This window comes from Protopterus annectens, chromosome 1.part2 (assembly GCF_019279795.1).
Source record: "Protopterus annectens isolate FY-2018-M chromosome 1.part2, PAN1.0, whole genome shotgun sequence".
NCBI lineage: Eukaryota > Metazoa > Chordata > Ceratodontiformes > Protopteridae > Protopterus > Protopterus annectens.
This window is the reverse complement of record NC_056727.1, coordinates 158,213,292-158,240,943: the sequence shown is the minus strand read 5'-3', so window position 1 is coordinate 158,240,943 and position 27,652 is coordinate 158,213,292. Positions and strand designations below refer to the sequence as shown.

At 40.2% G+C, this 27,652-nt stretch overlaps 1 protein-coding gene across 3 annotated transcripts in view; it reads left to right on the top strand.

Annotated features, from left to right (window-relative positions):
- Positions 1 to 27,652, top strand: part of PPP1R21 (protein phosphatase 1 regulatory subunit 21) — a 1,169,673-nt gene that overhangs the window by 535,314 nt on the left and 606,707 nt on the right. For all 3 annotated transcript variants that reach the window (XM_044055342.1, XM_044055334.1, XM_044055351.1), the window contains one exon: positions 18,140 to 18,292. In XM_044055342.1, the coding sequence (XP_043911277.1) occupies positions 18,140 to 18,292 (153 nt within the window). The remainder of the gene's footprint in view (positions 1 to 18,139; positions 18,293 to 27,652) is intronic.

Below are 27,652 nucleotides of genomic sequence, written 5' to 3'. Positions count from 1 at the left end.
ATACAGATATCCAGGGTAATTCTGAAGATTCAAAAGGAAAACCCAAAAATCATTGTGGTGTCTCCCTTTTGGCCAGGTTCTCCCTTCTTATGTAATTGGCCAATGGCAATTACTGCAAGCTTCCTCATTGACTGGATGTACTTGGACAAGAAAAGGAGGAGTTTGATATATCCTGATATCAATCAACTTCAATTGACTGCCTGTATAATTGAATTGTAATATGTTTTAGGCACTTATTTCCTGAGGATGTGCAGCAGGGTACTAAAAGAGGTAAGAAAGTCTGCTACTAGAAAATCCTATATAAGTAAGTGGAAGCAATTTTCTAGTTGGTGCCTAACTATTAAGTAGTTGTCCATGAGGGATTTTGTGTGTGTGTGTGTGTGTGTGTGTGTGTGTGTGTGTGTGTGTGTGTGTGTGTGTGTGTGTGTGTGTGTGTGTGTGTGTAAATCATTCCTACATTCCAAAGTACTTGTAGTGTGAAGGAAGGAATCATTTCTAGTAAAACGGAAAAACATCATATGAGCCACGTTCTTTGGATATGATCCTTGCTTTCCTTTTTTTTTTTTTGTTTTTTTTTTAATGTTGACAGTGTGTTTATTATTTAACTGTGAATACATTGAACAGTATGAAGTATGTGAATTTAATGTTAATATTTTAACTATGAATACATTTTTGTTTAGCTTGCATTTTACAGACACGCAAATTAGAAATCATTGTGTTTGGACTACAACAGTTTGGCTGGTACATCATGAAAATGAGTATGGCTACAAGCTGTTTACAAACTGCTTTCTGTAGTACAGGGATTGAGTTTGTCAGCCTACATTTGCTTTCTTTTTGACTGTCACCAAGTCACTTAATCAGACTGTACTCCTGGGCTGCTTCTGAAAAGGGGCACCTGTCTTCAGTTGAATGCCACAGGCTGTTAGCAAATGTGTTACTTGTTTGTTGTGTTGAATTACTACAACCTTCACATAACTACTGATTAGTGCTTTACTGTATGTTATTTGACTACCAATTCCAGCAGGTTTTGTGTAGTTTAATAGGTTGCCAAATGTTTACTGAGGCATGAATGTCTGTGCTATTCACCTACTTTTGTTGTATTAGCTACCAGCTTGATTTGTTGCACTGTAATACACTAACTGTTCATCCAAATTATAATCATTGAGTACAACAAATTTAGTTTTTCTCTGTGTTGTGTATATTGCTAGGATATGTAGAATATGTAAATACATTATTAGATGGTGGCATTTATTGTTTTTTATTTTATTTTGGGGTTTTCAGATGTCCTACATGTTCCCCCAGCTAACTACTACCTAATGTGCCCTAGCAGTAAAGGAAACCTGGAGCTACCACTGGTAGTATGTGACAGAAAAATGTCAAAGATGCTGAAAAGTAAGGTGCACAAAACAGTGGTTTGACCAGTACTTCTATATGGTACAAAAACCTGGGTAGTAAAGCAGGGCAGATGAAGAAACTAGAGGTGATGGGATTTGTGCATGTGATGGGTGGTAGGATGCACACTGGGACAGTGAAAGAAATGAGGGCATCAGAGCAAAAGCCAGAGTAGCTCCAGTTGCATAGAAGGTCAAATAAAATTGATTACTGTGGTTCAGGCACATGCAGAAAAGCAGTTGATTTTGGTGAAAAAGCTTTGGTACAGTTGGGAAGAAGGCAAGAGGAAGTGAGGACAGCCAGCCAAGAGATGGACAGCTTGCATGAAGAAAGACCTGTAATAATCAGGCATGACTATTTGAAGAAAGTAGGAGTGGTACAGGTTCAAGAGCGATAGTGATGGTTGACAAAGTGCCCCGACCCCATGTAGAAAGAATGGGAGTAAAAGGATTGTAGATGATTTCTAGATCTTATATATTTTTTCTCCTTGCTCTGGTAAGGTGCAGCAAGAAAGAGACGTCCTTCTTTCCAGTCACCTTTTGAGGAACTTGCAGACCCAGCAATTTCTGATTCAGTAGAGAGTAGACAAGTGGTACAGATTTGTCTCTGTGTTTCCACATCTTGCTTTCAGCAAGAAGAAAAAAAAGTGCGCAGTATGGGGGAATGAATAATGCCCTCAGTTTTTTAATACTGTTCTTTTTATTTTTCTAAGCATTTATGGTTTTCAGTACCATGACAGAAATTGATCCCTCTCCTAAGTCATGTACAATTAAATTTCATGAAATTAGTATTGCTACAGCCTTTGCTGTTTGCCTAGAGTGCTCTTCCCATCACTTACAATGCACCCAGAACTGCATCCTTCTGCATTTCATATGCAGTTACATGTACTGGTAGTATATTTAATATTTTGCTCCTACTACTGTTAGAACTATGTGGGTGTATTTATTCCACTTTGCTCTTCTTTGTGTGTGCATTTCCTGGTATCTTATAAAGTTATGTCTGTCAGTACACAGGATACTATAATCACTAGATAGTACCTATTTAGATTATGTTACTGTCCTTTTTTCTTTGCCTGCAGTGTCTGTCTTTCTTGCTTCCTCTTTCTTGACTGTTGGTATTCAATAATCCTGTGTGATAAGAACTTAATTTTGAGTTATTCTTTGTGTTTCATGTTTCTAATGTTTCTGAGCTGCCTGTATGTTGTAATGCACCATCCCCTATATAGCAGTCTTGTCACATTATTGCACATTTCAGTATGCATACTCTTAGCCATAAGTATATCAAAATCACCAACAAGATGAGCAACTGTTTTTAATCCTGTACTACAGAACGTACATTTATTTGCATCTCCCATTTTTCCTATAGATGTTGTAAGCCAGCGTGTACAATATCCTGTCAACTATCTTGAGCTGCCATAATTAACCATTCATCTTTCACGTCAGGACAATAAGTTATATATACGCTGGTTCACATAATCTGTAGAAAAAGTTGGGGACCCAGATAAGTTGAATTCTGCATTACAGAACTAGAAACGGCTACACATCTTGTTGATTGTAAATAAACTTATGGTTAAGAGTTTGTAAACTGAAAGGCAGAATAAGTTGCAAGTTTGTCACATTGAGGATTGTGCAAATGTTACAATTTATAATTCGCTGAAAAGCACTGGAAACAAGTCTCTCAAAGAATTACAGAAAATGAAGTAGTACTCCTTATGTGAGACCATCCAGCACCAACAGGTAAGAAAGTAGGAGCAAGAAAAATGTTAATATTCTTGAAAAGAAGACAAAGGTATCATTAATTATTGAAATAGTTACATGTAGTGACCTGCAAGCAAAAGCTAGAACAATGTGGAAAAGTGACACCTACGTAGTTCCACTAATAGCAAGTGCAACTAACTGGGAAAATTAAAAATAATTTGCTAGTATAGTTGTGCGAGTACAAATACAGTTAACTCAATATAAACTACTGGAGGAGGCTATTCTGGTTGCATTGCAGGTGCTGAGAAGACCACTCCTGGCAAACATCAAAGACTGAAAGGTTCCTGATTGCATGAACTTGAACTATGGACTGACTTTAATTCTTGTCGCAGTATTAAGAACCCTAAACATTTGCAGAAATTAAAAAATGGACATCTCAGAATGCTAACTGTAATAATGCATTAGCTTATGTCTGTCATCTTCAAGGCAGTTAACGCTCGAGCAGCAATCATTTCTGTGGCCTTCTCACTTCATGTTACCTGAAATACAATCAAACCATTTAGGACAGTTTGCCTTAGCTCATACACACTGAGGAGCTCAAACTTACCTGTCCAGAGCTAAGGTAGAATGGGTGTCCCTCTTTCTCTTTGTCCTAGAAGAGGTGCCTTGAAGGCACAGAGGCTCTAGAGGCTCTTATGTTTGGAACAGATAAGGACACCAAGGCTTCTAAGCCTCCTCTAGGATGACCACTGATAACGACTCCCTGAATGGTGAAGTCCACCATAAAAGGGCCTGTGTTTCAGAAGCACTGCAATGAATGGTGGGTAAGGAGTTGAAGCCTTGGATCATCCCCACCTATGGAATGTTTTTTTTTTTTTTTTTTTTTCCATCTTGGAATCATCTGTGTTCTTTTCCTTCGGTTTCTGTCGAGGTGGCTACTTTCTACGAGCTCCCATTAGAGTGGAGAGAAAGCCTGATGAATCAATTCTGGGTCTGCCCATACATTATTAACATAGGTCCCAGAGATCACAGCATCTTTTCCCTTTACTGCATCCTACAAAGGCTCAAGCATTGTACAGACTGGGTAATAAGAATATTTTGTTCTACTGCATTGAGGCGGTTTGTCTCAGCTGTGCAGGTTCTTGTTCTCACTAGTTAACTGGACATTGGCAAAGTTGTCATCGCCCTTCTGATTCTGGGCTCAGGAAGAGCTTGTTAAGGATTGTGGATTTTAAATTAGATTTTCTTGTGGGTTGCTATAAGTTTGATTTGCACTGGTAACAACATGTGGTTGTATGAGCCTTTGTAGCAATGAATAACTGAGGCTGTTCTTGTAAGGATGAACTCAGGCAGGCTACTGTGGATATAACCCTTCTGGAGAATGGTACTTTTGATCATGCATCTGATCAAGGACATTCAAGGAGGAAAATGGGTATGGTAGTGTTTCTGGGATACCACTTTCCCCTTTTTTTTCAGGCCATTCCAATTCACTATGATGCTGATGCCATTCTTATTGAATATGAGTGGCCCCCAAATATCAGGTGATCATTCTGCCCTCCTTTACTGTATTAGACACATCATCCAGGAGGACAGCTTCCCCCATCTTGGTACCTGCAGTCTTAACTACAATCCAGGATTGTGCATGGGCTGAGGGAACTTGTTTATGTCCCAGCTTGGAGGGCTGTCGGGCTCTCAACATGGTCATGGATGGCGGTCTCTTGGGTATCTTGTGTAAAGACTGGTATAGATGGGTGAAGGCTGCCAGCCTAGCCAGATAGAATTGTGCAGATAATTCTATCATTTGTAAATATAAATGTTGAACTTAAAACAATGTAGCAACATTGCCCTCTGTTGTAAAGAAAGCTAAGTCAAGCATTTCTTGCTGGTCCTTTGAAATTAAAATTATTTTATGTCTGTTCCTTTGAAGTTAGAATTTGGAGTCGATGAGTCTGGAGTAAGCATCCTGCCTATTATTTTAGGCTAAAAGTTAATGACCAGAATTTACATGTGGAATGTCCTTTATTGCTCTAAAAGAATGTAAATGCAGTTTGTCGGCCTGGGAACACCAGGAAAGTATGAAAGATGATGTAATGTTTTATCAGAACTGCAATTTCAATTTAAACAGTGAGAACCAGAGATTATTTCACATTTTTGTCTTGATATCCAACTTACAGCACTGCCTTATGCTCTCTTTATGTGTATGTTAGAACTCTGTTTTCTCCTAGAAGTAGCCAGGAGTTATAAAGATTAGACTAAGTGTTTTTCTGTGATGTCATAACTGTACTACTGATTTATTTTAAGTATTTCTGTGTGATCTCTGAACTCTTTTGACTAGCACTGTGTAGTAGAAAGTATTGTCTTGTGGTTTTAATTATTTATTATTAAATATTTTAAAACCATTTACGTGCGACTGGTTTGTGTATAAGTTAAGCTCTAGAATACATTGCATATTTATAGAGTTTATTGTACAAAGCCACTCTAATAAGCCTTGACTGATTAGTCACACTTACCAATTGGATAATAATATTTGCACAGTAATAATTGGACAGCCTTTTTAAGGGCCTTTGTGTAGCTGATAATATTAGCTGGGTGGTGGCAGCCGGGACTACCGTATAGTTTGCGTAAAAGGGGCACAGCTGGAGAACCTGTGCCAGCCTTCCCCAGAAGTGTCTGTGTGGTTGTATAAACTCTCATCTCAAAGTGTGTGTGTGTGTCAGCTACTTGGGCAGGGACATGAAGCACTGTTTGGACAGAGAGGGTGCTGGAGATTTTAGCTTGCCCAGCTAGGCTGAGATCTGGACCCTATAGTTGTGCCAGTGGGGAGTCTTATTGAGGACCTGGGGAGCAAGGGAGTGACAAGCCCTGGACTGACTGTGACCTCTGTGTGCTCTTAAGGAAAATTGCACTTTATTGTGTGTATTTGTTATCCTCTCCTTGCCCTCTCTGGTGTTATAGGTGAGGATTGAGGCTCCTTGATTGCGGAGTCAGGGCACGGACGTCATATCTTGCATCTGACCCTAGGAAACATTTTACTCATGGACCATGTTATCTTCATAGACTTCTTGAGACAGTCACAAAATCTGCTCATCAGGGAACCATAGAGATCTCTTACAAAAAGAAGCCAGAGGTTTTTCTCCTGCATTTTTGTAGTTCTTTAGAGTATTGGTGTTTTCATGTATCCTGGCCCCAGCATGTTTAGAAGCACAACTAGCTGATCAAGTTCCTGAGGGTCACTGTCCACAGATTCATGCCTTTGGTGTCATATGAGACATGGATGGTGCTGCTGGACCTGATAAATGCATTTTCGCACATTAGTCATTTCCACAGTGGAGATGCAGTCATTCACTCAAGATGGGGAACCATTTTAATGCACAGTGATACCCTTTGATCTTTCTTCTATATCCAGAGCATCTACCAGAGTGTGATTAGTGTAGTAGAAGAGGCCTTGCAGGTGAATGACCTTTGTATTCTTCTTTAAACTGTTGTTTATTGGTGGCCCCCCTGGGGGAAGCTCCATGGTAGCATACTTAAGTTGAGTGTTTCTCTAGTTGCAGGCACTGTGGTCTTAGAAAATTGGGAGGCATTCTGTCATACCCTGACTCTGAGGATTACCTGTATCATGACAGAGTTAGTTACCCTCCTATGTCATCTGGACTTTATGGTTGTAATTTTTATAGTAACATTTGCACACGTGTGGAAGCTGGTCTTGTTGTTGTACTGTATGGTTAGATGACAGTGATGTCTGAGTCCTCAACCACTCACAGAGGTTCTTCTTCTGTCAGACCATTGCTGCTAATTTATTGAGTGGTGAATCATTCCCATCAGTCTTGTTGTGGGTCTTCTCTTCCTACAGCAGATCCCTTTATAGGTCCTGATGCTATAGACGGTGCAGTGTTGCAGCGGTAGCATTGCCGCCGCACAGCAAGAGGTTCTTCGGTTCGATTATTGGCTAGGGTGCCTTCTGTGTGGAGTCTGTATGTCCTCCCTGCATTCATGTGGGTTTCTTCCGGGTACTCCATTTTCCTCCCATGTTGTAAGGACATGCGTCTGGAGTGTTTCTCCCTGGGCCTCCACTGAAAATTGGCTTCTTTCCAAGTTGGACTTTCCCGGTAAACAAATGTTAAATAAATAAATAGATGCGTCACTACAGGTTGGGGGGGTCCCCTTGGCTTTTCCATGGTCTTTGTTAAATGGGCATTTCCCAGGAAGAAGGGGACTTCACATCAACCAGCTGGAGCTACAGGGAGAGTTCCTTTTCTTGAAGACCCTGAAAGGAGAGTTCAGATCAAGACTCCACCTACTTTGATCAAACAGCAAGACTATGATATGACTTTAATTATGATGTGATATGTGAACAAGCAACATGCCATATGCTTTTAACCCCTGTGCAGTTGACATTCTTAGAGAAATTAATGTACTGGTGAATTCAAATTGCCACAGCGCTGGTCCTCTGGTGCCAAGACTTTAGGGAATCTAATCTGGACAGGGTCTTCAGAGAGTGGAGCACCCTGGAGATTGACCTGTTTGCAGCTTGTGAAAATGCCACATTTGTCCAGCTCTTAGTCCAGAAGAGCATTGGGAAGTTGATGGTGGATGTGGTTGTATTCTCCTTTCCATGGTAGGAAAGATTCCTTTATGAATTCTATATTCCTTCTGACTTCATGCTTTATTGTAGAATTCAGACCTAAACCTATCCTCATTGCCCTTTAGTTGCTGAAAAGGGAGTTGTTTCAGATTCATAGAAGTACAGGAAACTATATCACTGCAATCAAAGGATGTCCTTTTTCATTTGTGGTTAACAGCGGTTTCCATATCAAGGTTTGGCTCATTTATTTTTAGTCCTGCCAGACTTTTTTGGCACAAGTCTTAGGATTGATATGATGAGGAAACCTTCCAGTCAAATGTTTTTCCTGCCAAGTAGAAGAAGTTATCCATTTGTGTGGCTAGATATTCTGTTTTCATTTGTGCAGCCAGCCTGCTTGACATAGCTTCAGCACTTAAGTTAATTTGAATCCTTGTTTATTCTATGAACAGTATGCATATCTGTGACATTGCTACTCATCTTGACCTAGTGGAGAACAGAAGTGTTGCCAGTACTAGTTGGTTAACCAGTTTCTTAAAGAGTTTTCACATTTCTGCCCATCTTTGAACAACATTTCATTTTTGGACCTAAACTTTATGGGTGACAGGTGTGCTTGTCATCTTTTTGAACTGGCTAGTTCAGCAGCCCTGAAGGTTGTTTCTTGGAAGATAATTGTCATGGTAATCATCATGTCCTCTTTTCAAGAGATCTTGGAGCTCCTGGCTGTTATTTGTGGGGAATCATATATGGTCTTTCACTATTATTGGGTTTCCATTATAACAAAAACTGGTGGCAGAATTGTCTTTTAAACCAGTCCATATGCCTCTGTGTTTTCTAGCTAAGAGAAGAAGGGAAGCCAGAGGAGAAAGAGCAGCTTGCATCCTGGCCATGAACTTTCAGCTCTGGTTCTACATGCAAGGGTGCATTCATTTAGGAAAAATGATCAAATGATCATCTCCTTCACACCAAGGAGGGACAGGTTTGCATTCGTAACACACATAGTTTTTAAGTGGATTGCCAACTGCATCATAGTTTCATCATCAGACATTCAGATGCCTATTGAAAAAATGCTGCCACCAAAGGCCATTTGAAGCATGGCTGCTTCTTGTTCTTACTTCAAGAATGCCTCCATTGAAGACATATGTACCACAGAAATCTTGTTGAAGGAAATTGTGTAATATTTTATTGCTAATAACTCTGCCAGAACTTTTAAACAGATATGATATAAAACCAACAGGTAATGGAAATGAAGCCATTTTAAAGGTGTAACTGATCATGTTAGATACTCTGCTTGGATCTGTGGAAACACCCCTTTAAGTTGTCCTAGTAGCCTAGGGGCAGATACTCTGCTTGGATCTATGGAAACACCCCTTTAAGCTGTCCCAGTAGCCTAGGGGCAGAGCATCCATCTGTGCCATCAGTGACCTAAGTTCATGAACAATCTTGCAAAGCTGGAGAGTCAGTGGAGGGATAGGGTGAGTTATTCTTATTCTCATAACTCTCATGAAGAGTTGTAGTCTGTTAAATGAAAACTCTGCTGATTGCAACAGTGGATGTGTCTGGTGAGTTAGAATAAAATTGCTTATTGATTTTAAGTCTTGACTGTACTAGTTTTAAGTTGTGGTTATCTGCCAGTGAATGTATTGATTTCATTCCAGAGCAGTAGAGTTACTTAAAGGGGGAACTTTTGTTTTTTAAGATGGGTCGTCTTGGCCTTTCTAATTAGCTTCCGTCTTCATTCACTAATATGACTTTAGAACTGTAGCCTGTGCTGTATGCAGAGTATACTTAAGATGTGCCCATTTGAAGGAATTAATTGGAGAAATAATGAGTCATTGTGTGAAATGGTGACATAGACGTTACCTAGTGTGAGGAAAATGTTTTCCTGAAGAAGGGGAATACTGCTCAAGAAATATAATAATTCTGCTAGAGCAGTTTCTTCCATTTTTTTTTTTGTGGAAAACTCTAGCAGAAAGGCTTATTGATGTCATTTTGACTGAAGATGTGTAGGTAATAGCAGAACCAGATCGGTAACATTCCTCCAGTTCAGTTTCCAGCTGGGATGTTTTGCTTGCCCTCCTCCTCCTCCTATATGTAAGTGTGTTAGCTGGGGGTATCCATTTCTTCACACATACCCAAGACAAGCCAGTAAGTTCTTGAGACAATTCTCAAAATTGCCCATAGGTGCAGGTGTGGTATTTGTGCAAGTTCTGTAGTGGATAATGTCTCATCCAGAACTTGTCTTGCAACTTCTGCCTGCTGGGACAGGTCTCTGCTCCCCTGCAGCCTTCAAGAGAATATGGCATGTATTGGTAAATTAATGAACAAGTGCATGTCATAGTAGCTATTGCCCTAGTTCTTGGTGTGAACCAAGAAATGCAAGTGGTAATTGAGTAAAAGGTATTTCTGTAGGTTTTGAGCAGCACATTGAGGGTATCTGAAGGGTGGCGGAGTGTGAAGGATGAATAGCTGTATATAGAAGAGGAGAGTGGGAGAAATTAGTGGTTGTAGGAAAAGATATGCAAAACTAAGTACAGATATTGAAGTGGCTTTAGAAAAAAATGTTGGTATAAAGAGAAAGGAAAATGTTAAAGCAAACATGGGAGGGCTGTGGCTGACAAGGTTTGCATTCGTAACACACATAGTTCGCAGATGACTGCAAACTAGGCGCCATAGTCGATACACCAGCAGACACACACATCCTACAAAAAGGCCTCACAGAAACGGACAACTGGTGCCGGAGTCACGGCCTTAAACTAAATGCCAAAAAATGTATAGTCAACCCCTTTGGGAAAAACAAAGTACCCACAAATTATCACATAGACAGCAACCCACTGAAAAAGTAATCAGAGACCTAGGGACCCAAGTCGACAGCGACCTCTCATTTGACACCCACGTTGCCAAAGTGGTTAGAAAAACATTCTACCTTGCACACCTCATCATGAAGGGATTCACATCCAGATCCAAGGATGTCATTGTACCCCTATATTCCTCCCTCATCAGACCCATGATTGAGTACAATGCCCCATTTGGTATGTACCTCACCCGGCATTTGCAACAGCTGGAGAGACCACAAAAGTACCTCACCAAGAGGATCAAGGGTCTCCAACATATGTCTTATTCTGCCAGACTAAAGAAACTTCAGCTCTATTCAGTAGCATACCACCTGCTCAGAGGTGATCTCTGCCTGACGTACAAGGCCATGCCTAATCAGGATCTGATGGACATGCTCCACCTCAAAAAATCTAAATCCATCAGGACCACGAGAGCTAAAGACTTAAACCTCGGCACAAGTACGAATAGGACATGCTGGAGGGATAGATTCATAACCCAGAGGCTTCCCATGCTTTGGAACAAGATCCCAGTTCGTATTAGGCAGAGCCCCTCACTGACTCTCTTCAAGAGAAATCTTGATGAGTGGATGGGAGATCGTAAGTTTACCCCAGGGGTCACATCTGTGTCACTGCTAGACAGGGGCACAGTAAACTAATTCTGTTATATAAGGGGACCTTCATTGTGTCACTACTAGACAGAGGCACAGTATTCTAAATTTATTCTGTACATTTTTTGTACCATTTCATGGGGTGGCAAAAGCCACATCACTATGGCTAGGCTTACAAATGCCCCAGGGCAGATAGCCTAGTACTATACTATGAAACAAAGAATTTTACTGAGATATGTTAGGTTCCTTAGAGGCACAGGAAGAAAATCTAGTGCAGAGCCAAAATTAGACCTGTGTGTGTCTCTGAGTATGTCTGTCTAATATATATATATATATATATATATATATATATATATATATATATATATATATATATATATATATATGTGTGTGTGTGTGTGTGTACATGGAGTTACTTGAGTAAGCAAGTGGACTCTGAATAGGAAAGTCTTCCACAGCATCACACCTTCAGTGGGGCACTCCTCAGATAGACCTCTTAGCTTCACCAAGCAATAATCAGCTCTCCCTATTCTGCACAAGGGACTATTGCCCCACAGCCTGAAGGACAGATGCCTTCTCTTTCCGGAGGACAGGGAGGTGCCTTTATGACTTTTCTCTTCTGCCTCATCTTTCATAAGTATTAGTCAAAGCACAAAGGGAAATACCCAGATTCCTATTACTAGCTCTGTATTGGCTGAGGGAGCATTGGTTCCCCCTGCTAAATCACCTGGCAAAGGGAAATTACAGGAGAGTTTCTTCTACAGCCGGGTCTTATAAGTCAGCAGTATGGTTTGCTGCTCCACTTGAATCTTCCATCTCTTAGCCTGACCCTATGGATGATAGGATTTTAATACCTCAAGGGCACCTATTCTCTGAAGAGGTTGTACAAGTCTTAAGCTAGGAGACACAGCACTAGAAAATGTTACACTGCAAAGTGGAAACGCTTCTCTTTCTGGTGGTGCAAACAGAGTCAAGACCCATTCTTAGCACAGGCCCCTACATGAACAAACCAAATATCCATTGGGAAATGACAACATTTTTAGTATTTTTTCAGGATAAGTGCACATTAACAAGGCTCCATAAATCAAACTATAACACCTTAGTTATAGAAAGTAGATTTAATAATTTAATTTAGCTTCACAGTTTGAATATACAGAAGCAATTGTAGTTTTTGCAGCTAACAGTAGAAATGTCCAGGCCCACTCAGCAGACTAAAAATATTTGCACTGCATTACCTTGCTAAAAACAAGACACTTCAATAAGCCATGCTGATGTTTCTTGTTTAGTCATGTATGACACGGGCAGTCTTGCATTTATATAAATGAAAATAAACCATAGAGACACAATCTCATTCACAAACATTATAAACCATGCCAAACACAACTGCAGCTGCAAATATACATAACTTTTAATATATCCATTCATTGTCAGTCGACCATTACATAGCTCAGTTCAACTCCTGCCTTATTTTAAAGTTTGTTCCTCCTCTGCATGTATTGATCCCACATTTCCCATTTTTCCCTATGTAATTTGCTCCTTCCCTTTTCTAAATATCCCAGTTCCAGTTGTTTTATCTATCTATGTTACTTTCTTTGCTACTTCTAGAAAAGTTGGTTTAAAATACTTTCTGCTACTTAATGAATATAATATTCTGTATGATTATTGTTGTTTTTGTTAAGGATCTGCATCCAAAGTCCCAAGCTCTTCTTTTTTCTTGAGCTTCTCCCCTGTTTCATCATCATCTTTTTCCACTTTGAATTATTGTTTTTTGCTTGTGCTGTGGATAAGAGCCTTAACTGCGTTGCTCTGAAATACCCCTTCAACTCACTTAATCCCAATCTGCCCTGTTTTATTGGAAGAAGAAGCTTATCCCACGTGACTATCCCAGATAAAATCCTTCAGCTGTTTATTAATTGTGATCCATAACTCCACCTGTGGTTGATAAAAATATTCCTGACCTCTGTATAAGAATAAAGGGACTAAAAACATAACTCTCTGCATCTTGCTATCCATATCTACAAAACAGAGCTTCCATTTTCTGTTTTTGTATTATCTTTTGTTTAGACTCTTCCCACATATACTTGCCTGCCACACTGGTATCATTTTTAATCCATACTCCTAAATACTTCATTTTGTTGGCCGCGATGATGCACCAGTTAGCACTGTCTCCTCACAGCAAGAGGTTCTCCAGTTTGATTCTTGGCTTGAGCGCCTTCTGTGCAGAGTCTGCTTGTCCTCCCTATGGTCGAATGAGTTTTAAAGGCATGCAGTAGGTGCGCGCATGTGTGTGTGTGCCTGCCTGCCTTCTATATAGCTTGGGCGCTGACCTGGCAACTCAACACCATAAAAACTCCACTGCCAATCAATCTGTGGACGAATGATCCGCTGTGGCAATCCCCTAACTTGAGAAGCCGAAAGAAAGTTTTACTCCTAAATACTCCAGTTTATCATGCCCCCAAAAGTATGGATATTGCTGAACCAATTTGTATGTGGGTACATAATTTACCGCTATTATTTTGTTTAGCTTCATTAATGTTGTATCCCAAAAAGGTTTGAAACTGTCTCAGTATGTTCCAAAGCACTGTAATGTCCCTTTCTGTTTTTGTCAGGTATAAAATAATGTTATCTGCAGAGCCAGCTTTTCTTGACTACCACACCAATTATATCCTTGAATTTCTGAGCCCCTTATTTTCTTTGCCAATGGTTCTAAATATAATGCAAATAATGAATGGGAGAGAGGACACCCCTGCCTGGTTCCTGTGCTCAAGCAGAGATTATCAGAGAGGGACCCCATCTGCTTTAATTTTTCCCTATGTTCCCTTGTATATCCTCCTAATCAACCTTATAATTTTACCAGGGAATGCAAATGCTTCCATTGCTCTACTCATAAAGTCCCAGCTTACTCTATCAAATGCTTTATCTGCATTAATACCCACACACAACAGTGATCTACATTCTGCTTCCCTCTGGATCATCACTGTTCTGTTAATCTTGTCAAATATTTGCCTACCCAACACAAAACCACATTGATCCATATCTATCAATTTTGGCATCACTTTTGCCATTCTTTTAGCCATTATAAATATAATCACGTTATACTCATGATTTGGTATTGAAATGAGACTGTTTACACTTAAAAATAACTGAAACAATTTTATAACATGCAGAGAAAATCAAGCTCCATTTAAATAGTACTATTAAGAAAAGATTTTGTTTTACTTAGGTCACCTTTCTCCCTCCTCTTCCCCTCTCCCGAGTGTTTTTCTGAACTTTAATAACATGGGCATATCCAGTCCCCTACAAGTTTAACAAAGTCCAATATCTCCAGATTTCTTGTTCTACCTTGTTTCACATATATAATTATTAGTTTGTAATCCCACATTGTCAGTGTCCAAGTTACTCATTTTATTCTCCATGTATTTTTGTATTTATAAAAGATGCATTTTTATATGAAGAAATACAGACATTTATCCAACAAAAAGTGAGCTTTGAAACAGGAGGTTCTGCTTTGTTCTTCTGGTAGTAAAGACCACAGAAAGACTATGCCATTGAAAACCTTTCCCAGTGTTTTTTTTTTTTTTGTTAAAAAAAGGTTTAAAAGAGAGATATAAAAGAGACAGATGTATTTTATAGTGGCGACCCCTAACCGGGAAAAGCCGAAAGACACAACAACAACATACTGTTCAAGTTAGATTATGTTTTTGGTTAGATAGCTATGTGTTTTTTCTTGATTTTAGTTCTTGTTACAGACCTGATAAAGGATTTATTACATTAGGTAGCCGAAAGCTATTTTAGTTGAAAGCCTTTTTATGTGTATGTTATGCTTCTCTTAATACCTGATTTTGGAATGTGGGTTGCAAATAGATAGGTAGTATTTTCCTTAACTAGGATTTAGTTTGATCTAATCAGTAGTAGTGTGTGGAGGTGGATACTTGTTCTAGAATGCACTTTTATGGCCCTGTTTATATTGTTTGCCTTGAATAAGTTAGCTTAAAATGAAACAATATGTATATTTTCCAGACCTATTTTTAAGTATATAAAAGCTGTTATGTTTAACATTGTCAAAATATTTCTGATTTTTTTTTTGTTAGAGATCGCTTGTCTGTGACAAATAAAGGCTCGTTCCTTTGGGACGCTACTACTTGGGTTTCATGATTTGGGGAAATTATTGTGACAGATATCATCAATGAAGTTTTAAAACCACTAGTTTCTCTGTTTTTTTCCTCAACGCACATGATGTTGAGGTTGGAACTAGATTCCTGTGTTGTTCATTTTTTATGATTTTATTTTCCAAATGTTAATGGCATGAAGTAGAGCATATGCTTTAGAGTCTCCTACAAGTTTAACAGAGTGCAAGAAAATTCAGTATTTTCAGATTTTCTTGTTCTATTCGTGTTAATTTCCATCTCCAAACCGTCTCTGCTTCATTCCCACTGCACTCTTGATTCTTCTAGTCGACTCCTGTGCTTTTTTCCCCTGTCTCAAGCATTTCCTGTTGAAACACTGGGAAAGGTTTCACTGACACAGTCTGTCTGTGGTCTTTATTACCAGAAGAACAAGAAGCAGAACCTCCTCCTGTTTCACAGCTCACTTTTTTGTTGGACAAACTTTTATTTCTTCCTTAACTTTTACTTCATCAAAAATGATTTTGTTCCTCCAGGGAAAAATATTTTGAAGATAGCTGGGTACAACAGCTTGAATTTCACGCCTGCTTCTCAACATTCCCTGAATAATGGAATAAATTTATTCCTGTTCTGCCTGGTGTACAATGAGTAGTCATTCTCACAAACACTCTGCTGTCTTACACTTTTAATACTTTATTCTTCTGCCACAGTTTTGTCAGTCATCTCCTTTTTGCTGGTAAGATTGCATCTTTACTATTAAAGGTCTAGGTTTTTTTCTCATAGACAGGTTTGGAGCGTACAGACAATGTGACGTTTTAATTTATTCCTGTTGCGGAATACCAGTCCAGTTGCTTATTTGTACTTTCATAAAGTTATGTTCCTTCCAGCTTCTCAGGTACAGCAGAAAATCTCAGGTTTTCCATATGTGCTCTAAACATATCTTCTTGCGCAATATTATATTCAGCCAGCCTTTTCTTCATTTTGACCTCTGAGTTGTGCCATTTTATCACCTTATCTGAGTATCTGTTTAAAACTTCTTCCATTTTTTCCAGCCTTTTATTGTTTGAGTTGATATACTCCATCAGTGTTTCATTTATTTTAGTCAGGTCTGTCTTCAGTCGCTTTGTACTTTCCTCAAGATTACTGGAAGTCATGTCTGGAGCTTACACGGCTTTTTGCTGAACATCTACAGTACTTTCCCAGTCAGAGTTTTTTCATTGCCTTTTCTAACTGATTTTCCTTCAGGTCCTCTCTATTTCTTTATTCCCGGCATGCAGGCAATGCAGTAACAAGCCAGTTACTGAAATGTACTCAGAAATCCAGGTCTACTGGCTTTCTCTGCTACGTTTTTGTTTTCACAATGGGAGAGCTAGAAATTAAGGTGTTACTCAGTCTGCAGCCATCTTGGAAGGGCCCTCAATAGGACAGACTCCTACCAATGCATTTCAATGGGAAGTGCTGCTTACCATTGTTGATAAGTAAGTTTATTGGTTGTTGTTAATTAAACAGTGAATATTAATAGACAGCATCTAATGTATTTAATATAAAGTGACTGATCAGACCATGTTGCACACTTGAAAAAAGTTTTTTTGACTATTTTGTTTGTGGCCAGAGCTGGCACACTGCAGGCAAAAATTCTATTTTGCAGACAGGAAGCCTTATTACCCCCAAAAAGTGCAGGCAAGTTTGGAGAGTGGCGAAGTCTTGAGATCACAAGCTGCTTCTCTTTATCTTTTTATTTGCATCTACTGGAAACCAATTAAAAAAGTGAGCATACGGGAGCCTACAAACAAAAAGAAGTGTTCTGATTTCTAAATAGCAGAAAACAGCAACACTGTACTGATGGCTCACTCCACCAAGGGAGCTGCTGCTTCACAAGCTACTTTTAGACATGACCCACCCTTGACATATGTAAAGTTTTTCCACTTTTCTCAACCATATGCAAAGTTAGACTACCAGTCTAAAAACAGGACCTTTTTAATTTTCTTCTGCTCTACTAAATGGGCTGTTATAACTTATTTCTGCTACTTAGGATTATGTCATCTGCCATTGAGGAAGCTGCTAACATGTTATGGGGGATTGATAAAATGCTTCACTTGAAAGCAAGATTAATATGGTTGAATGAAATACTCACTTTAACAGCAGTTTGAGAAAAAAGTATTTCATGTTTGTATCCTGTTGCCATCCTCCCCCTTGTAGATAAATGGCATGTTATTTTCATATAGTTTTAAATTTTGGTGGTTATATTCCTACAAAGTCCACAACTGATGCAAACCAAATCCTAATGTACTAATACAGGGAAGCAATAGAAACCTGACCCAGAGGAAGGATCGATTCCTCTGTCAGAAGAACCAGTGTTGGCTCAATATGACATTTAATTAGAATGCAAGTATTAGTACATACATATTGCTACTTGACTGTTGTAGACTGTAGCTGAAACGAGCATATGGCTTGAGAAAGTATTGTACCAAGGAAGGGAGAAAGAGAAGGTAGGAGTACTCGACTATTTTCACTAGCTGACAGTTTTTCTGTCTCCATGATCTGCTGCCAAGGTTTGTGTGTCTCAATCAGCTTACTGTTTAAGCTCTTAGAAGATGTTAGGAAAAGCCATTTTAATCATAAGAAGTAAATGCTTAGTCTTACAAGTGAAAGATACAGTAACTATTCCTTTTACTTTTAACGTTTTTACCTTGTTTAGTATACTACAAGATACAAAGTTGTGGTGAATAACTGTTGTTACCTAAAGGCTTATAAACACTTTGTGTATTCTATCATAATCATAGAAAAGCTTACCGTGATTAAGTTTAGCATTTTTTCACTTTTACAATTGATCTCTCTGATTTTGTGTTTGATCATTGCATTCTAGTGATAATTTTTTTTCCTTTCAATCGTATACATTCAGATAGCAACGTACTTCAGCAACAACTTGGACTTCTTCACAGCTTCTGCAAGCTCAGGAACAAAAGAAGGAGTTAGAGCTTTGAATCCTTTAACAGCTGAATGTATGTTGCAGTACAAGAAGAAAGCAGCTTCCTTTGTAAAGAGTTTGAAAAAGGTCTGTATTAAGCAGCATTGTAACAGTATATTATGTGCAAAAACTACATAGTACTAGTTAGTCGTAATGATTCTTTGAACAGATCCCTTCAAACCTGTTGAGGTGTTGCAGGGGTAGTAGCTCCATTTAAAGTGTCTTTATATATTTGGTTAATATTTTCAGAATCAAAGGTGTTGATGGACAGCAGGTTTGCACATATTCTGCCAGCATCTATCATGATGCACTATGAGTTTGGAATTGCATTTATTGCAATGAATTTGCGAAGGAGCATGAAACCCCTCCAGAAAAAGTAAAGTCAGGAGTGAACTGAACTTGTCTGCAGACTGTGTGTTTACCAAGTATATATTGGCGTACAAAAACAGAACTAAGTTCTGAAGAGTATTTTTATGCTTAGCATATGTATATTTTATGTACTTTTGATATGCATGACTGATTTTTTTTTCAGTAGTGTCTTTCTCATTGTTTTAGTGTCTTGCATAATCGTATGTAGGTAATGTAATATTAAGTGGTGGAACATATTCTAAGCAGCATGTCTGATGTAATGTGTTACCCAAATCAAGATGTGGTCATTGAAACTGAATAGATTTTTCTTTCAATGAAAAATAAACTGCATTAGACTCAAACCATCAGTTAACAGCCTTTAAAGTTTACAATAAGCAAGACACACTTGTTAAAGAATGGATCTGGTAGTGTAATTTAGAGAATTAAAGCTACAAGTTGCTATTGTACTTTAACCTCTAAGTTTGGGGTTTGATTCTGTCTGTGGTGTGTGCTGTTAAATGTAAACAAGTCACATAACCAACCTAATGTCACAAAGTTATCCCTGAAAATAGGCACTTGCATTAAGGGGTTAGCAGTAAATCAGTATTTAAAACCCAATGCTGAAAATACTTTTATTTTTCGCAGTAATCTTAGTAGTTAATACATCTGTAACATTTAGCCACTGTATGGTATGTATGCAGCAGCCTTCTTAATTAGCATCCTACAAAGTCATCATTTTTATACTTCACAAGTGCCACGTCCATCCTATTAAAATAAAAGTTCACTATACCTGTCACTATTGATCCTTTTGCATTTCTTGCTCAAGTAACTCCATGTTTTCTAACAGCTGTGCAAACTTCTTTGATCAGACTTGGCCTGCTCTTCCTTAAAAGCTCATTTATATGCTATCACTGTTTGCCCCCCCTCTTAGCCTCCCAATTATGGCTAGGCTGGAGGTCAAGCTTTACCTCAAAGGAGGTTCTGCATTTTACCCCCCCCCCCCAAGAAAACCCATCTCTTCACCTTGAGATCTTAATTTTGGGCTAGAAAAGCTTACTCTGCCTCCTTTTAGACTGGCTTCTTCACCTACTTTAAAAATTTGTACTTGGAAAACCATCCTCCTTTTGGCCTTCATCTCTCCCAGGAGGATTTCAGAGCTTCAGATTTTCATGGCCATTCCCTCTTTTCTTATTTTTCACAAAGACCGGGTGATTGTTAAAAGTAACCCATACTTCACGCCTAAGGTAGTGAATGAGCTGTCTATCAATCAGGTTATTCATCTGCCCACCTTCTTTCTTAATCCCCAAAACAGGGGGTGGGGGGAGATCTTACATTCCGTAGACATTCACAGATGACTCAGATTTTACATTGACAAAACTAAATAATTCAGGAAAACTGACCAGCTTTTCATATCCTTTATGTCCTGTAAGCTGGGCAAGCCATTCTCCAAACAAATTATTGCAGCCTGGATTTCAAAGGCTCTCTCTTTCTGCCACTCCAAGTATGGTAAGACCCTACCTTCTTGCCCTAAAGCACATTCCACTAGGGCAGTCACTTCCTCAGGTGCTTTCCGCAAAGGAATAGACTCCAAGCCTATTTTGGAGGTGGCTACTTGGTCTTCTGTACATACCTTTACCAAACACTAGAAAATCAATGCCTTCTCCTGCTTCTGGGCAGCCTTTGCTAGGACAGTCCTGTCTGGAATGCTGGACAATGCTTCTGCTCAAATAGCCAACCACCCTTTCTTCCTCTTTCACCTCTGGCAATCACCCATTTGTTAGGAATATTGTGACGGAGATTTCAGTCAGGACATAGTACAGTTGTGTAAGAACTTACAACAACAGTAGATACCATACAGATCACTGTTGCAGTATTCTGTCCCACCCTCCATCCCCTCTTTTCTATTTCACTCCCATCTACAGTTCTCACTTCCCTTTTTTGTCTCTATCCTTTGCTCTCTTACATGAGTACGGGGGAGTTTTCTTACCAATTCAAGCTACACCCCTCCTAGCTGACCAGTCTCATCTCACAGTAGTCTTCAGGCTGCTGACATGGAGATAGTCTGAGGATCCGTGCTTGTATGTCTGTCTTTATACCCCAATGCATATGAGCTTAGGTCATGTGTCGGACATATGTCCTAGGGGAAAGTAATTTGGTACGCTGGCTGGATGTCAGTGGAGATATTTGTTTATTAGGAATACTGCAACAGTGATCAGTAGGGTATCTACTTCTTACACAGCTGTACTTTATTGGCAGATTGTGTGCATAGATGCCAGTTTATAAGAAAGTTAGTAACTGTATTAGATGTGGAAAGCAAATCCCTCATAAGAAATTCCATCAGTTGTGTTTTTTTTTTGCCTGTATCCAATATGCCCAGCTGTCCTCAGTATGAACCTTTAATCAAATGATTTTAAAGCAGCAGGTGGAATGTCAGGGTCAGCTTGTCTCTAAATTGCACCACAGGTACCAGTATGATTCTATCATAGTCCACGCAGGCAGAATGACCTGAAACATACTTTGGACTATATGAAGAGAGACATTATGGACCCCTCTGTGTCTCAGACCAGTATGTAGCTTGCATTGAGCAGCATTCTACCTTCACCAAGGATGTTGCCAAGTGGTATGAACAAAACATGTTTGACTTTAACAATTGGTTTAGTTTCTGGTGTTAGTCCATGGGTATTCAATAACTGGCTGCCTGGGAGGACAAGATCAACAGACGACATTGCTTTGTCAAAATGACCTTGACCTGTCCCTACTGGCTTCTGGATTTTGACTAAAATTTTATCCACCCCCTTAGAGCCTTTTTAGGCAATGCCGAATTGACAAAACTACTGACATAGCAAATAACCAAAGGAGCTTAAAGGTGTTACTTCAGTACTAGGAGCCTTAACAATAAACTACACATCCTACAAGCTGTCCTCACTCTGGAGATTATAGACATCTCTGCCATTACCAAGACATTGTAGCCTTGTACTGCAGGAGTATTAAACAGTGTCTTCCTCACATTTAGACCATTAGCCACACAGAAAGGGACTAAAGGTGGAGGTGTTTTGATCTAAATTAGCAACAAGTATACCTCAAGGTTGGTTAAACATGGTACCCTGGAGTTCATCCACATGAAAATCAACTTGGATAGAGTCTCTTACCATAGCTTTGCAAACTATAGGTCTCCATTTGTGTCACAAGAATCCCCAAACTCTTATCTAGACCTACTGGAGGCACTTTCCATCCTACCAAACACTCTATTCATGAGAGACTTTTTAACTACCCCTCTATAGACTGGGAAACATACACTGCCTCCAACTTCCAGGCACAGCGGTTCCTAGACTTTAACACAAATGTCCCTGATCAGTTAGTGCGCACTTCATCCAGAGGTTCAAACATACTGGACCTAGTTCTCACCAGTATGGGATAGTGTTGCCCCCTCCATATGTCATGTGCTCACTGGTGAGGTCAGATAACAGAGCTGTCTCATTTGAAATAAAAATCAATGTGGAAAATCCAGCAAGGTTTGTTAGAGTTAGGAACAATTCTAAAGTAAACTGCATCTTATTAAGCAAATGTTTGTCAATTTCAATGCCCCACCTAACTCAGAGTTCACAAGAGCCTATGCAGAATTAATCACAGAAGTACTGTACAAACATGCAAATGACTACATAGAAGCTGCTGTAACCATCGTAAGTAAGTCTAAAACAATTCCCAAAAACCAAACCACACTGGTGGAATCTTAATCTTAACAGGGTGTATAACAAAAGGAAAAAAGTCATGGCCAAAGTCAGAAAGAGCAGCTCTTATAATAACAACAGTTCACTAATTAAACTAAACAGGAAACTAAGAGGACTAATTAAGTCCAACAAGGCTAATTATAAGATCAAGATAGTTTCTCAGACTAAAGTCAACCACAAGGCCTTCTAGAGCTATGTCCGAAACCTCAAAGGTAACATGCAACAGTCTGCAGAACTGCTAGTAAGTGGTACCACCTTCACTGAGCACAGTGACATAGCTAACCTACTGTCCGACAAATTCAGCTCAAACTTCACCCATAGTCCTCACCACCACCCTCGTAAAATCCCTACCAGCATACCCCCAACTATCTGCAGGGAGCAGGTCATAGCAACCTCAATGGTGCCTGATAATATCTTAGGTTGCCTCCTAAGTACACTCAAACATGACCTATCAGGATCACTTGAGTCACTTTTCAACTGCAGTCTCAAAACAGGCTACATGCTAAGCGAATGGAAGATGGCAATGGTTATCCTCCTTCAAAAGGGTGGACAGTCAGCTAATCCTGAAAAGTTCAAGACCCATTAGTCCGACTAGTCTAATATGCAAAGCCATGAAGTGAGTTTTCATGGAAATGATCTACAATGACACTGGCAACCTACTGACACTGGACACATCCTAGTTTGGTTTTGTCAAAGAAAATGTCATGCCTACTTAAACTGGTAGACTTCTTTGAGAATGTAACCAAAGCAATGGATTAAGGGATAACAGTGCATGCCACCTACCTAGAACTGGCTAAAATGTTCAATAAAAATACCCCACTCCGGTATTGTGGACAAACTCACCAAACTAGGTATAAATCCCTAAATAACTTACTATTTTAGTTGGCTTACAAAAAGGACCCAAGAAGTCAAGATTGGTGAGAACATCTCCACCAAGAGGCAGATAACAAGTGGAGTACCATAGGGCTCCAGGCTGGGGCCCGCTCCTGTTAGGTATCTACTTCTCTGAGTTCAAGCCTAATATAAAAGGGCCTCTGGCTCACCATGATCGCACATGATTGCAAACTGGGAGCGGTCATAAATTCCCCAAGTAACGCTAACAACTTGCAAGAAGGTCTGATACAAACAAATAACTGGTACCAAAGTCACAGATTAAAACTCAATGCAAAGAACTGCATTATAGTGACTTTTGGGAAAACGTCCACCCAGGCAAATTACTCCATTGATAAGACACCCCCTAAGAGCTGACAAAGTAGTTAAAGATTTGGGAACATATGTAGACAGTTACCTGGCCTTTGATCAACAGGTAGCCATAAGCAAATCATTCTGTGTCACCCAGCTTATAAGTAAAGATATAGCATCCCGGTCCAAGGAAGTTATAGTACCACTGTAGTTGGCCCTTATCAGACCCATCACTGAGTGCATTGCCTACTTTGGCATGTATCTGACTGGAATATGCAACAGTTAGAATGCTCACAGAGGTTCCTCATCATGAGAATCCAGGGTATTAACACATTGTCATATACAGAGCACCCTAGAGGCCTATCATATATAGATCACCTTACAGCCCTGACATTATACTTTGTCTCCTACTGGTTGATGAGTGGCAGTTTGCACTTATAAGGCATCCTTAGAGTCAGCCCTGATGGAGCTTTTCCACATCTTCAAAATGAGCAGCACCAGAAACACTAGATCCTAGGATATGAACTTTGCTTGCAACATAAATAGAAAATGATGGAGAGAAAGATGTATTTCAAAGGATCCCCATGCTCTGGAATAGGCTCCCCATCCATTTCAAGCAGACTCCATATCTGACCCTATTCAAACATAACCTTGACTATTGAATGGGAAATAGTAAATTCATCCACAGACTAGACCCTGTCTCTCATAGATAGAGGCTGATGATAAACATTCATAGGTTCATAGGTAGGTACTAGGCTATCGGCCCTGTGGCCTATACAAGCCCAGCCAAAAAGGTACCCTGGCTTTTGCCACCCAAGAAAATTATTTTCCTATGCCACTGTCAAGCAGAGCCACAGAAGTGATCCCCAGGGTGAATTTCCTATTTCCCATCCAATCATCAAGATTTTTCTTGAAGAGTGCTAATGAGGAGCTTTGTTTGATTTAGAAAGGTAGTTTATTCCAGAGTATGGGAAGTCTCTGGGACAGGAATCTATCCCTCCGGCATGTTCTTTTTATTGTGGTGACAAGGTTTAGGTCCCTAGACCGTGTAGCTCAGAGGGAATGGGATTTCTTTAAGTGGAGCATGTCCAGCAGCTCTGGGTTTGACACAGCTTTGTATGTTAGGCAGAGATCACCTCTGAGTAGGCGATATGCGATGGAGTAACGCTGGAGTTTTTTTGAGAAGGTCTGCGTAGAGCATCTGTTTGAGGCCGGTAATCCTTTTGTGAGGTATTTCTGCGGCCTTTCCAGTTGTTGTAGATGTCTTGTGAGGTACATACCAAAAGGGGCATTGTACTCTATAATGGGTCTAATGAGTGATGAGTAGAGGGGAACAATGACGTCATTTTTTCTGGATGAGAAACCTTTTGTGATGAGGTGTGCCACGTAGAAGAATTTCCTGACTACTGTGGCGATGTGATTACCAAAGGAGAGACTACTGTCCACCTGTTTCCCAAGGTCTCTTATCACAATTTTAGTGTTAAGTATACTACCGCCTATGTTGTAGTTCATGGGTACAGAGTTTTTACCAAAGGGGATGACAATGCACTTTTTGGAATTGAGCTTGAGGCCATGGCTTTGACACAGGCATCTGTCTCAGTGAGGCCCTTTTGTAGAATTTCCACATTGTTAGGAGTTTTGATTATGGCTCCTAGTTTGCAGTCATCTGCGAACTTCATTAGCCAAAGACCTTCTGTGTTAGCCTATACTTCAGAGAAGTAGATACCAAACAGGAGAGGACCCAGAACTGAACCCTGTGGTACTCCACTTGTCACTGATCTGAAGTCGGATTTGGAGTCTGCTACTTTCACAGTGTGAGTTCTGTCAGTGAGCCAGTTGGCAACCCATCTTGTGACATAGGGATTTATACCTCATTTAGTGAGTTTATCTATAATTCCAGAGTGGGGGATGGTGTCGAAAGCCTTGACAGGATCTAGATAGGCTGTGTGAACCACCTTACCCTCGTCTACGGCTTTGGTGACTGCTTCAAAGAAGTCTATCAGGTTTAGGAGACATGATCTGCCTTTTACAAACCCGAACTGGTGGGGTCCAGAGTTTGGAGATTACCAATGTCTTTATTTATAAGTTCCATGATGATACGTTCCATGACCTTGCAGACCAGGCTTGTCAGGCTAATGGGGTGGTAGTTCCCGGGGTCCGTGGTGGCTCCCCCCTTGTGAAGTGGGATAACCGTCGCCCTAACTAACATTAGACAGGTAATCATAAATTCATTGCCAGGCTGGCCCTCATATCTGTTATAGACAGAGGCTGATAGTAAACATTCCCTAACTAACATATCCCCCCACATAACTTTTTAGCAACCTCCTAACAAACACCCCCCCCCCCAATTAAGATGCACATGCTACAAGGGGATGAAATTAAGTTGGATTTTGTGGCTAGGTTTATAAAGGCCCTGGTGATCATTGGCCTAATATATACCTATGAACCTATAAGAGGGCACACACCTAGTTTTGGTGCACCGTGTAATTCATCTGTTTTCTTTGACTTCCCTTATAAGAAAAAGAACTATTCAGAAAATTGCCTGAAGAAGTAGAAAATTTGAGACTATGACAGCAAATAGCTTCTGTAAGCTCAAAGACACCAGTATCAGTGAGGCACTTCTGCATTCCCCATGCATGGCATTGGTTACTGCTGAAGCCTCTGGTATGACCTGTATAGAGGCCACCACTCTGTTGGTCAGGGCCATGTCCATGTGAGACAAAACCTTCCTAAAGTCAACCAGACCTGAGGTCTATCTACAGGCCTTGGGTATCAGTGCCTATATGGTTAGCAGTGAAAAGGGAGGGTGATTTCCCCACATAGGTTCATAGGTAGGTACTAGGCTATCTGTCTAAAGGCATTTATAAGCCTAGCCAGAATGTGTTGGCTTTTGTCGCCCCTTTAGATTAGTTCCTTGTGCATCTGTCCAGCAGAGGCACTTAAGTGATCCCCGGAGTAAACTTTTTGTTTCCCATCCACTCGTCAAGGTTCATCTTGAAAAGTGTTAGTGAGGAGCTCTGCCTAATGTAGATTGGAATCTTGTTCCAGAGCATGGGAAGTCTCTGGGATAGGAATCTATCCCTCCAGCACATGCTATTTATTGTTGTGGTGAGGTTTAGATCCCTGGAGCATGTGGCTCGAGGGTATATGGTTTTCTTTAGGTGGAGCATGTCCATCAATTCTGGGTTGGACATGGCTTTGTATGTCAGGCAGAGATCACCTCTGAGTAGGCGGCATGCAACCGAGTACAGCTGGAGTTTCTTTAATTGAGTTGCATAGGGCATCTGTTTGAGGCCAGTGATCCTCTTGGTGAGGTACTTCTGTGGTCTTTCCAGCTGTTGCAGGTGTCTTGTAAGGTACATCCCAAATGGGGTGTTGTACTCTGTGATGGGTCTGATGAGTGATACGTAGAGGGGCACAATGACCTCTTTTGATCTGGATGCATACCCTTTTGTGATTAGGTAGGCCACATAGAAGCATTTTCTAACCACTTTGGCAGTGTGATTTTCAAAGGAGAGATTACTATCTACTTGGGTCCCCAGATCCCTTATTACGTCTTCTGTATTTAGGGGGCTACCACCTATGTGGTAGCTTGTGGGTACTTTGTTTTTTCCAAAGGGGATGATTGTTTTTTCCAAAGGGGATGACTATGCAATTTTTGGCATTTAGCTTGAGGCCATGGTTTTGACATTAGGCATCTGTCTCAGTGAGACCCTTTTGGAGGATGTCTGTGTCAGCTGGAGAGTCAGTTATAGCCCCTAGTTTGCAGTTGTCTGTGAACGTGGTCAGCCATAGTCTTCCTGTGCTTGCCTGTACCTCTGAGAAATATATGCCGAACAGGAGGGGTCCTAGGACTGAGCCCTGGGGAATGACACTTGAAACCAGTTTACAGTCAGAACTAGCTCCCGCAACTCTTATCATGTGGGTTCTGTCCGTGAGCTAGTTGGCAACCCATCTCGTGGTGTAGGGGTTTATGTTCAGGCTGGTGAGCTTGTCTATAGTACCAGACTGGGAAATGGTGTTGAAGGCCTTTGCGAGGTCTAGGTAGGCTGTGTGAACCACCCTTCCCTCGTCTATAGCCTTGGTAACTGTCTCAAAGAAATCCACCAGGTTTAGGAGGCATGATCTGCCCTTAAAGCCGAACTGGGTAGGGTAGGGTCCAGTGTTTGGAGGTTCCCATTGTCTCTGT